This window comes from Parasteatoda tepidariorum, chromosome X1, assembly GCF_043381705.1.
Source record: "Parasteatoda tepidariorum isolate YZ-2023 chromosome X1, CAS_Ptep_4.0, whole genome shotgun sequence".
Taxonomy (NCBI): domain Eukaryota; kingdom Metazoa; phylum Arthropoda; class Arachnida; order Araneae; family Theridiidae; genus Parasteatoda; species Parasteatoda tepidariorum.
Genome location: NC_092214.1, coordinates 62627598 through 62640832, shown reverse-complemented (window position 1 = coordinate 62640832; position 13235 = coordinate 62627598). Strand labels below are relative to the sequence as shown.

The 13235-nt window shown below is 28.8% G+C and overlaps 2 protein-coding genes across 3 annotated transcripts in view; both read left to right on the top strand.

The window, feature by feature from the left end:
* Positions 1–13235, top strand: part of LOC107452630 (uncharacterized) — a 479485-nt gene that overhangs the window by 146870 nt on the left and 319380 nt on the right. The window lies entirely within an intron of this gene.
* Positions 8963–13235, top strand: part of LOC107452611 (cuticle protein 16.8) — a 41709-nt gene continuing 37436 nt past the window's right edge. Inside the window, exon 1 of the mRNA XM_016069135.4 lies at positions 8963–9160. Within this exon, the coding sequence (XP_015924621.1) occupies positions 9122–9160 (39 nt within the window). The 5' untranslated portion in view covers positions 8963–9121. The remainder of the gene's footprint in view (positions 9161–13235) is intronic.

Here is a 13235-nt window from a genome sequence, read left to right as displayed (position 1 = left end):
CTGACTTATGGAATCTAATATAGGTAAATTGTACTTCACATTTGGCAGACTGCGCATTTTACGCTCCAAAGAGCGGACAATCTAACAATCATCTGAAGCAGTTGTTTCTAAATATGCCTAAGTTTGACAAATCATTACCAAAAGCTAGTTTCCAAAATTTAAAATTTCACGCCCAGAAAATCAGTGCTATGTTAGCTTAATCTTATATACGTGAACAAGAGTTTTCAATTATGAACCTTAGAAAAAATTATTTCAGAAGTAGACTAACAGAAAAGGATTTAGCCTTGTTCCTTAAAATAAGCACATCTCACTTCGAACCGTAATATAAGAAACTTTTAGAATTGAAATCGCAATTTCCTTCATCCCACTAAATATTTAAATTAAAACTTGTATATCGCTTTTTTTTCTTTCTTAAATTTTGAAGATCTTACTTGGCCCACCAAAAAAATTTTTTCTTGATTTTTGGCCCTCGACCAAAAAAGTTTGCCCATCCCTGCTCTATCTTCTTTCTCTCTCGTAGTGCCCCGCCTCATCTCCACACCCCTTTTCCAATCCTCTATGTATCCCTATGCAATATAAGCTGTGGGAACGAAGGAAGTCGACCTACTTCGTTTTCTATCGATTAAAATATTCGTCTTCGAACTAAGATATAGTGATTAAGATAATCGTCTTCGAATATCTTAATCACGCAAGGAACATCAACATACACATTCATGTGGCAAGACTGTATAAATAAATGTTTAATGATCATAAATGATCCCTATTTCGATGTAGCAGAAATCGAGAAATTAAAGGTCGTGCTAGAGGGAACTGGTACATTCGTCCATAAAAAAATGTGCTCTCAAATATAGATAATCGGAGAATGGGGAAGATCTCTGGCTCCACATTTTCCCTTATACAGAGATCACTTTTAAGGTAGCCGCAATTTGTATTAAATGAAATCGACTATTATACTCATTAACTCCCCACATCATGATGCCGGTGTTTGTGACGCTGTATAATACACTGTGGAAGCATATTTTCCCTTTTTAACGTCAGACGCGTACTCTTCCATCATTGTGTTCCAGATTATAGCGAGATTCATCGAAGAAAACAACTAGATGCCACTAAGCACACCATAAACTCTGTTGCTGAGCCTTTTGAAATTTTTAAGCGTCTATGATTCAGCGACAGAGGAATTCTTCGTTGAGGAACCCTTGCACTCCATTGATGTTGTTGCAAACGGTGACAAAAAGTGGAGCTAGACAATAAAACATCTGTAGTCATGCTCCAGCTTTGAGCTAACGCCCGAGAGGACGCTGCGTCGCAGTCGTACATAGGTGTTTGTCATTCCCCGTGACATTGTATTAATGGGTCTTCGTACATCAACTCCTAGAAAAGAGAAGGCCTCTGCACGGGTGAACGTAAACAAGAAATTTGATCTTTTAGTAGTCCAAATGTAGTGACATCTTTCTTATTTTTCATATACTGCGCAGTTTAAGTTAGTTACGTCAGACTACTAAATTGATCCGTGATGAGGCCTTCGTTTTCCTAGGAGGTGCTGCTTCATAACGACTGCAACTGCAACAAACCACGTGTTATCGTGAGTTAACGAATGTGCACTTATTTCTACCTCCCTATCTCTTGCAACAACCAGCGATCGCCGTCACACTGGTTCCAAGAATCGGATGAGTTTCAATTTTTGTCGCTGTTACAGGCTCAGAGGTAAAGTTTGGTAAAATTTAATTGATTAACAGGAGCAAAATTGCAATTAGGAGTTAATTTAGTAATTTGGAATTTCATAACTAGCATAGTAAGGTAAAACAATTAAATTATCAATGTTCGATTAGAATTAAGTGGATTGGGGGTCAGTTTCCTACGGATATATTCGATGATATTAGAACGAAATCTACGTCCAAATGAGATAGCTTTAAGCTAAAGGAATTTTTTTTCTTTTTGAGGAGATGACTATAAGAACAGAATTTAGAGGAATGGTTAACAAGCCTGAGAAAGGCATCTATCCTTTGAAAAAGAGATTGAGAAGAAAGATATTTAAGGGAAAACCACAAATGGTTTCTGATGAACTATAATGAGAAATTCATCAGAATTACTAAACCTTGTAGTCATGATTTTAAACTAGACGTTTCAGTTTATTCCAAAGTGTCAAGTTTTATCCTACACTGAGAAAAAAATTACCTTCAAAACTACCAGAATCTGGTAAAATTTAACGTGTTTCTGGCCTCTATAGGAACACCAAAAAGCTTGGTAATTTTTACCAATGCGCTTTTGTAATGATTCCGGTAAAATTAACAATAAAATATGTTTTATAAGATATGATAAAATTTGATATCTTTGTCAAAACTCAGTAATTTTATCATGATGCCTTAGCATGGCATAAAAACCATTTATTCGATTAAATTCATTTTTTAGTTTTGTATTTTTACTGAATGTGTCGTAATAAAAACTGTAATTTTGAAAACCAGAATTTCCAGGATGCCGTTACCCTGTGAACGGAAAAATTACTAAATTAATAACTTAAATACTGTATATTTTGATTTTAATAACCAGAATTATGGAATTTTTACCAAAAATACAATGCGGTAATTTTTCCAGAATTTTTTTCTCCGTGTAGTTATAATGATTTTATCCAAGTTTTAAACATAGCGCAGCCAATACGAATTTACATTACTCATATAAAATTTTAAAAAAAATTCGTATGATTCTGTTAATAGAAAATAGAATCAACAAAATATTTTGAGAAGAAACACTCTTTCAAGTTATTTTTATTTTAAATACTGATTAAAAAATTTGAGATATTTCTTTGCTTTCAAAACATTCAATAAAATATATAAATATATTAAGTATCTTTAAAAATAGGATGTATTCTCCAATCGTTTTTGAAATTGTTTAAAATTTTAAATTTAAATAAATTTGCGATAAAGGGATTAATTTCTACATGTGATACAAACAGACTTTTGAGTTTTTTCTCAGCTCGAGTCAAAATCATCTTCAAATTTTTTTTATTTTACGAAAAAGTCTATTCGAGAGTAACTATAAATTATAAATTTTCTTTTAGAAAAAAGTAATTCAAAGTTGACAGTCACGTTTAAATTAAGGAAACTTCATAATTGTTTTGACATAAAAATTGGAAAAGACTATGACTTAAATAGAATTTTGAAAGCTGAATAAAACAATAAAACTGCAGAAGGATTTAATTTTTTGATAAAATTATGAAAACTGCCATTCCATCGGGCAGATATTAAGTTTAAGCATTTACAGTTGATGGCAAAAAAAATTGAAACTATTGAAAAAGTTTTATCTGTTGAAAGTAAAAGAAATAAAACTATCTGAAAAAAAAGTATTATTATAATTATATTATAAAAAGTAAAAACTTATTACACAAAATTCAAAAAGTTTACGATGCCCATCCATCATATCTCAAGAGTAACTGTAATTTAATTACTTGGGTATAAAAAGACACTAGTTTTTAACGCCGATAAAAGACAATTTCAAGAACTGTTTTCTCGCTTGGGAACACTCTACAATAATTGAAGAAGCATTTTCAGTTTTTGCCATTTCTTTTTAAATTTCTCAAGAAATAGTTGCAAGATTATTTTATAATAATAGAGGTGTTTTAGGTCATGTGATTTCTCCTGCTTATCAATAAAGTTTAAAGCTTTTAGAGATTTAGGGACTGGCAATAAATTACAAACAATGAAAGCGTTTCTGAACACCTTATATAAGAATAATCTTGTAGCTTGTAGGAATAAACTTGTAACTTGTATCGATTGCTTTGGTTATTATATGCAATAATTGCATAAACTTTCATAATACTAGTAATTATATATGTATAGAAATGCGAACATTTTTGTGAAAATTTAATTTTTTTGACATCGGTTTTTTCATATACTTTAAGAATACGCGATGAAATTTTTAAAAAAAATTTGGAACGAATTTTAATTAATAAAAAAATTAATAAATTTAAATTTGAAGAAAATACATTAAAAATTACGTAAGATATGAGCATTTAAAGTAGTTCTTTCATATTGCAGATGCGTGAAAAATGTGTCGCATAATTTTACAGTAAATCATATTTACTAACTAATGAAAAACGTAGAGTTTGAATATTTTGAAAATTTCAACTTTTTTTAGCAACTTTCTTAGTAGTTTTTGTACTTTTTTCAAGAAAACTCTGAATAATAATGAGTTTTACAAAATTTATTAGAAATGACACCGGCATTATTGGAGATCATCCCCCATTTAATTTTTTTTTTCCTTCACGTGTTTACTTTCCTTATATCATCAAAATTTGGTGTAGGGACGATTATTGCAAGGTATTAAAATTTGTTATTAAATTTTGTCTCATGCATACAAAATGAATTATGTGAAAAATCCCTTACCATTCAAAGTTTCTTTTTTTTTTTCAGAATATACATAAACTACTTAGAAAATTGCTTGAAACTTTTTAAATTTTCAATATATTCAAACCAGATTTTTTTCCTCAGTAATAAATACCACAAAATAATAAAAAAAAAATTTAAGTATTTTCAGCGCATGCGCAGTGCGAAGGAACTAGTTTAAATGCTCAAATCTTTTTTTCTTTCCCTCATATTTTAAAATGATAATTATGATGTTAACTAAAAATTGCTGTAAAAATGTCTTGATTAATTTTGTTAAATGTTTTTAAAGTTATGGCAAAAAAAAAGAAAAGAAAAAAATAACCTAAGACTAAGTTTTTTTTTTAAATATCCGTATCTCCATAAATGTTTAAGTTAGGTTTACGAAATTGTATGCAATTATTGCATTCAAACTGTTAGCTATGAGAAAAATCATTTACTGTCTGCTTTCTCCTAATACAGACAGAATTTATCCGCTCAAACTAGGCGCCAAGAGCCAATGAAAATCGAACACATTTTTTTCGATAGCTGGAAGCTGAACCATGTGATAAGGATTGCGAATTCATATTTTTATTTACCATCATCGTATGTCTAATTATCTCATGGTAATAAGTGTGTGGCGAACACCTTATAAAGCCTCTTGTTCCTTTAAGCTGGGTACATACTTTTACCGTGAGGACAAATCTGTCGATTTTATGATCCACTGAACGGGGGTTCGAATCCCAGCTTTAACACCGCAATATTTTCTCCATTCCTTCAACACATGTAGAGTTTCTAGTATTCTGAACAATTCAATTGATGACCCCGAGTTATTGAAGTACTAACCTCTCATCCACGCTACTCAATACCAATGAGTTCAGTATTTTCTATCTCTCACGATAGATGGCACCATTAGAGAAACAAATAAAACAAATTTCATAATTAAAACATAACAACAAATTACATAATTAAAACAAATTTCACAGTTTTTACTTCACAAGACATAACCTAGCTTCAATTCTCAGTTAAATTTTATTTTAACAATTTTGAAACTATGCTAGTTGTAAATGGTTTCAAAACCATAGAGAGTTTCACATTATTGGTAATATAACCATATGAGTTGTAAACGATTTCAAAGTCATTATGGTAAAGAAATGTTCCTGATCATAAACTTATTGGTTAATTGGATAGACAGACTGCTGCCGGTTATTTTACCGTAATTTTAATATGTTAATTTTAAAAGTGTGAGAAAAGTTTATCTTCACCGATTATATTGATATAAGAACCATCCACTGTACTACAGTGTTAAAAAAAATTCACAATTTCCATTTCTTCTTTGTTGTGAAGTTATGATATTATTTGCTCGAACTTTCCTTGACATCAATAACATGTATAAGATTTGTATCTGAAATTCTCCAAGTTTCCTATAAATGCTAATCAACTAATCGCTTTTTTGTTCTTGGTATTGAGTTTTGTGAGGAATAAGTAAATTTAGTTTGTAATTTTTCTGTCAAAATTAAACACTATCAATCTAATTCATCTATCTTTCTCATCAATTGCAAGTTTTACATTACTAGTTAGTATATAATATTATTTTCCTTTAATGATATGTTTATAGAGCTTTGTTTTATGTTGAATGGTAGTTTTATGGACACTTAAATATCATCTGTGGGATGCTAGTGGCGCACATAGATGCGCGTTGAAAACCCCTAATTACATTCAATCAGTAGGATTTTGCGTCAGTGGACCCCGCTCACCCCCCTGTAAGATTTTAGATAGAAATAAAATCTTTAATTTAGTGTAATTCACATATTCTGATTTACATTAAGTATATTTTTAATCAAGAAGAAACTCTTCATAAATTTAATGAAGTATAAAATTAAAAAAACAGAAACACTAGTTAAAAATAAACATTCGAATCCAATAATTGAAGTTTTGCTGACATGATAGAAATTTTTTCTTGTTTAAGGACGAAATAAAAAGAAAAATCTTTAATTATTAACTCTAACCAACATTTAATACTCATAATTGGATCCACAAACATGCTTTTTTAATGAAAGAATATAATTTTTTACCACATCATTGTCCGAGTTGATAATATAACTTTAATATTTTGAACTGTAAAGCAAATGAACGTTCAATTCACTCGTTTTTTTTAATTATTATTATATATTTGATTTATTCGTTTTTTATTATAAAAAAAAATTCAAGACAGTTTTTGTTTAGCATGTATATTTTATGCCAAAATATAAATTTTACGAGAAACTGAATGAATAGTCCAATTTAAATAACATTTTTAAAGCGAGCCTTTTTATTTAAAAAAACTGTAGTTTAGATTCACCAAATGTCATGTATTGCTATTGCCATGTATATTTCTTTTAACTATTGATTTATTATCGTAAATAATTCTGATATTAAATTACATGAAGGTTCAAGTGAGACGCAATTGGATTTTTCTGTATTCAAAGGAACAAAAATATTGCTCATCATAGCGAAAAATGCTTTTATTTGATGATCTGATTTGAATTTGGGCCTTGAGTGTGCTTCAGCATTTCGAAAAGAATTTGAAAATTTAAAATGTACATATATATATCTGCTATGGGTGAATAATTTTGTGTCATATTGCATGCAGGAATAAATACAATTTTAACCAAGCAAACTCAGACTTTTTTTTATTTCGGAGCAGAAAAAGTTTAATAAAATATATACCGAAAAATTGTATGCGTTGTTTATAAAATTATTCAGGCTGTGATATAACCTTTTTTGCTTTTGCCTGAAACCGTTAAGGAACTAATGAAATATGTATGTATTTATAAAACCTCTCTGATCTTACCTGATAGTAAGGATTTCGTGTCTTCGAGGTGTATCCCACTCGGGTATACCTTCTTTAGGTAAACAGTGGGGGTCACGACCTCGGGGTACCCTAGTGATCTTTCCTCTTTCGCTTTCCCTCCCTTTTCTCTTACTTTCTCTCTTCTTACATTTTTCTTCTTTCTTTTTCTCCCCTTTTCTCTTACTTCTCTTATTTTATATAGATAAAAAGATAAAATTAACAAACAAATTATTTAATGCCCAAAATTAAAAAAAAATGAAAAAATGTTCGAATTTTGCCTCAAAATGAGATGATTTTACTCCAGTATTTCATACTTTTAACGTACCTTTATTAACTGCTAGGGGAGCCCCCATCCCAATGCATTTCTATAGTAACGTTCTTTTTACGATTCATCATATTTTAATTAACTGTTCATTTTTAAATTGAAATCCTCTTAAATTTTTTTTATGCATGCAAGATTGCTAAAACCCAGGATTGTTAGGACCTTAAATTTTTTTGCTCTTATACGTGTGATATTCTACTATCTGTTGTTATTTCAAACTGTTATAATGGCTTTACGATTTTATCCGATTTCATACACTTAAGTATGCATCGTATTGCTTGCGTATCCTTTCACATATTTCATGTAACTTTGCTGCATTTACAAATTTTATGTGATTTCATTCACTGTTGAATGCACCTGTTTCGCTGTGCACAGTTTTACCAATTTCCTGAAGATTAATTTATTATATGTGTTTAATCTTTTCATATGTTTAAAAATCTATTGTTTAGCACAGCATGTCCTTTTTTATGCTTTGTACCGTTGAACCCAACATTTAATACTCTTTAATTCCTAGGATTATATATAAATTAAATAGTTCACTAAAATACTGTTGGATTAACGAAATCCTTTTTTGAAAAAAACATTATGCTAGCTTTACTTTTAAAGATCAATCTGCTTCACGGAAAACAGATTAAAACATAATTTATTCAGTGAAATAATATACTGCTCGCATGAAAGATTTTATTTGAATCTTGGGAAATATTTTGGAACACATTTAGGTCCTTGAAGTCACTGTGTACAGAAAAAAAAATCTCAATTAAAATTCGAAGAACTAAGATAAAACTAATGAAAGTTTAATTATTTTTCGAAATTTAGACGAAAGTTTCAAAATACTCAAAAGAAGAAGAAAAAGAATCTCAATTGAAATTTCAAGAACCAAGATAAAACTAAAGAAACTTTATTAATCTTTCGAAATTTAGACTAAAGTTTCTAAACACTCAAATTGCAAAAAAATATAAATATAATTAATTAACCACAAGGGCCTAGGCAAACCCTTAAATAAGAATAATCATAAATTATGAAGTTGGTGAACTTCTGTTATCTATTTTAATTAGCAAAACACAGAATAAAACTGATTAACTATGTAAGTCATAATAGAGTTTCTAATACTTTGTTAATTTTCAAAAATGATTAATTCGGCTAAAATGTCATGAATATTTTAAAAATCGTCTGCAACATATCCTCTCTGTTTCATCAATTCTCAATAGAACTAATTTTACAATAATATATTCCGGCACTCCCAGCTATTAATCAACTATCGTTATCTCATGAGCTAACATTCCTTTCCAAATGTTCGATTGAAATAAACCCTAAGGGGGTCGGGATCATAGACTATCGTCTTCAAGTGGCATTTCTGTCAATGCAGTCAGCGATATTCTGAATGCAATTAGCATCAAGGTGCATCTAAGTCATTTGGAGGCCCCTTAGGGTTTAAAACGTAAACAGTATATTTTGAACTCAATATCGGGGGTGAGAGGAACAAGGCCTGTTGCAGGTGATAATTGCGAAATGTTGAAAAGTCTCATCATGGAAGAAAAGGTTAAGGGCATGAACTTATGAGTTATATAGCCTTTGGATTACAATTCACTTGTTCTACCAGTCAAAAAGAGTATGCAACTATACTTTCTCTTTCTACTCATAGCTCTTCAGGTAAGATCTTCCTTTTTTTTATTCAATTTTTATGTAAAAGAAAAAATGAATACAACACAAATTATGAGAATTTACACGAAATATAATTTCGTTTTTTTTTTTAATTTGTTGTTTATCTTTTTTTTTTCGGTTCTGTGAAAATTTTGGGTTTGCTCTTTAATTCTCTCATTTTGATTCTTAAAGAAAAAAAATCCTTCCCTACTCTTCAGAGTATTTTATTAAAATTATTATTTTTATCTCTTTGACGCAGAGTTCTCATAAAAGTTTATTTTAAATGGTGATTTAGAGATAGTTTATATTTCATAAACATTGCACGCAGATTAGTGAACGGCGCATTAACAGCGAGTAAGTAATAAATGGCAGTGATTTTTTTTATTGGTGAGTCATTGAAAGACATTTTAGAAAATGGGCAAATCAGAGAATGAGTTTATAAGGTATAAACATTTTTATAAACCTATAAATTGTGTTACGGTAGTCGATCCCAACATTTCATTTTTTAAAATAATTGTTAACGAAATGACGTATATTGAAGGGAAAATATCTTTATTATTCAAACATGTACAATTATATTATCTTTCTATTTATTTTTTGTATCTCCAGTCCAACTCATAATATTCGTTCATAAAAACTTTTTAAAAGAAATTTTTCCAAACTTGTGAATAAGTTTAAACTATTTTTTGTTTTACAATTCCACTATCTGAAGCAAATGGTGAACGTTTTTTGAGTAAATTGAAAACTTAAAAATCCCAATTGATATATACCTAGTTAAGACATAAATACCTAATTAAGACACAAGAGAGAGTAAATTCTTTGGCAATAATTTCTATGGAAAATGAAACCACTAAAACAAATGATTTTGTAGTCTATAAAACCATTTGAGTCTGCTAAAGAACGAAAAAATAAATTTTAATGTTTTTTTATATTTCAATATGTCTTAAAAGATTATGCTCATTAAAATATTACTTATAATAGGTATTTAATCTTGAGTACTTGAAGTGTTTTTATCATTAATTAAACTAATGGCTGTTTTTTAACCTTGAAATCCTTAATTGCGATTTATCTTCTTTATATGTTTTTTAAGAAAAAACATCTAAGGTTTATGCAATATAAATTTTATAGTTTTCTGACAGAAATAATTTCTGGTTTCTCAACTTGTTGGTAGAGAATTTAAAATATTAATAGAAAATTCATACAGGATTATGACTACACCAGTGAGACAATTCAAGGAAAAAATAAATTTTTATTTTTATTTAATTCAGTTTCTTCTTCTAAAATTGGATTAAAGGCACCGTTTTCAGTATCGCCCGGAGCGTGAAAACGTATTCCGCCGGCCCAGATTACTGTATAATATTTTACGATAAAATTTTATTCTACGGATCTCAAAGGAAAAGGTACTTTATACTGCAATTTGCTTTGGAATTTCTTACAGTACAAATCTAGGCTTAACTTGTGTTTTAATTGAAATAAAAGCAATAATTTTTCACCATTTGAAAGAAAATTATTTGAATTAAATTTTTGAGTCGATAAAAAAATTATGTGAACTTTAAACTTTTTTTTGTCTTGGATTATCAAAATAACTAATACTTCTGTTCTACCGAACAGAATTTTCCTTAAAAAAACAATTGTTTCATCGATTAGAAAATCGAAATATTATGTTTTCAACTTATTTAAAATATTTTATAATAAATAACCTAGAAATGTTTCATGTATACTACCGAAATGTTGTATTTCAATAAATACCTCATAAAATCATCTTCAAGAGCGTTGAATGATTGATTGAGTATAAGGTTTAAAGGAGCAAGTGCCGGAAGAGGTTATACTTGGATTTATAATTCCCCTTACAGTTTCTTTCAAATAGTAGGAATAAAAGCCTTCAAATATATAGAGGTATAATTATAAAAATGATAACAAATATATTTGTACAAAATAAAAATGTAAAAAATGTTATTATTATTATTACGAGATTACAAATATTAGGATTTCACTAAACTAAAAACATATTTAAAAAAAGTGAAGTTAGTGTCACCAATTGCTTTTGATCTTGTGAATGTTGGACTAAACTACTTTTTTAATGATGGATATATTTTCTAGACATACATATCTAAACATTTTCTAAATCTATGACATCCGCTCCTTCAAATAAAACCAATTTTACATTAATCTTGCTTTGCAAAAAATTATACTAAAAATCATTCAGTGCCCACCATATGTAACCAGATAAACAGGTGCTTTTTTGGGGGGTTTTCTGGTCAATTTAAAAATTTTCGTTTAAAACCTAATGTGATAAATGTTTCTTAACTGATGTTTCTGAACTTATAAATGTTTCTTAACATGCACTGGTATATTCAAAAAACGAATCTCTCATTTTTTTTCAAGAAACTAGTTTCAAATGACTCCCGCGGAGAAATAAAATAAAAAAATTCTCCAATTATTCATTAAATAATTAAAATATAATTACAAAATCTAAAAAAATTAGTAAGTAAATGTAAAATAGTAATTAGGTTTGATAACCCTAACAAAAGACAGCTTCACTTGGTTCAAACCTCGGCGAACAAAGGTTCAAACTATAATCTATAACTATGAACTTGACCAAGGTTCAAACTATAATCTACAAAATTTTAAGTTAGTGCTATCTATTCTCTCGATTTTTCGACGTCTTTTTTAAAATTATGTTTAACTATCCAAATGTATAACACTCCTTTCATTTAAAACCGGTTTCAAATCAGTTTTTAAGCATGAAGAAAGACAATTAAATTGAAAAACTTATACTTCATTCTAAAATTCCAAGTAAAAAACCGTTTTATTTTCATTTGAAGATTTTTGTTCTCGAGAGAAATCTAAATTAAGCCTTGAAATATTTATAAACGGAGAAAAAAATTCAGGTAAAATTACCGTACTGTTTGGTGATAACATTTCTGGTAAAGAGAACCATAATTCTGGTAAAGAAAACCAAAATATACTGTATTTAAACCATTCATTTGATAAATTTTTCCGTTCCTTATGATAACGGTTTAAATCGTTATTTTCAAAAATATAGTTCTTATTTACCACACATTTAGTTAAAAATACAAAACTGAAAAGTATATTCTGCCGAATAAACTGTTTTTATGTCAAGCTCTAAAGAATCATGATAAAATTGCCAAATTTTACCCCATTTTCCAAATTATATCACTTATTATGAAACCATATTTTATTGTTAATTTTGCCAAAATCATTAAGTGCTTCTGTAAGTAGTACCGAGATATTTAGTGTTTCCATTGAGTCAGAAACACGGTAAATTGTACCAAATTCTTTCAGTTTTTACCATATTTTTTTCTCAATATATAAATATTTTTAAAAAGCATTAAAAAGCATTAAAAAGCATTAAGTACCGAGTTTTATAAAATGTTACACCATTTTCACAAATTAAATAAACTTACGGTTTATGCGTTTTGAATATAATATTTTCTTTATTTATGTTTCCCATATTATTCAATTTTTTATACATCAGTTATTCTATATTATTTCGACTTATATAACATTTTCTATCGTATTAATAATTTCTATATTATTGAATGTAATATTACCTGAAATTTTTTCTATATTAATATCAATTACGGAGTAATTTAAAGCAGTTACTTTTTTCTTCTAGAGCAGACTTTGTACCAAACCTAAATAGATCACTATAGTAAAGAAACGAAACAAAAGTATATAAAAAAATGTTCAGATTTGTTCAAGTTAAGCTTTGCACTTAAATAAGTTAATATAAAATTTTGGACAGATTCCTGTTTGATTTTTACAGAATCACAGCGTTACGCAGAGCATAGAAAGAATAATTGTGTTGGAACACAGCGATCGATGTGTTTGATGGTATCTCATGAGTCAGAAAGTACTCATAAAATGCGTTTTCGGTAGAAAGAAGTATTCCCTAGTACCGTATTTTATCTATCTCATTAAGCAGGCGAAACAATAGAAACAAACATCTGCAGAGCTATACAGATTAAATTTAGAAAACGAAAACAGGAGAAATGGTTCGAGAGATTTCACATTCATAGGTGGCACTATAAATTATTTCTCATAAAAGACATAACTGAAG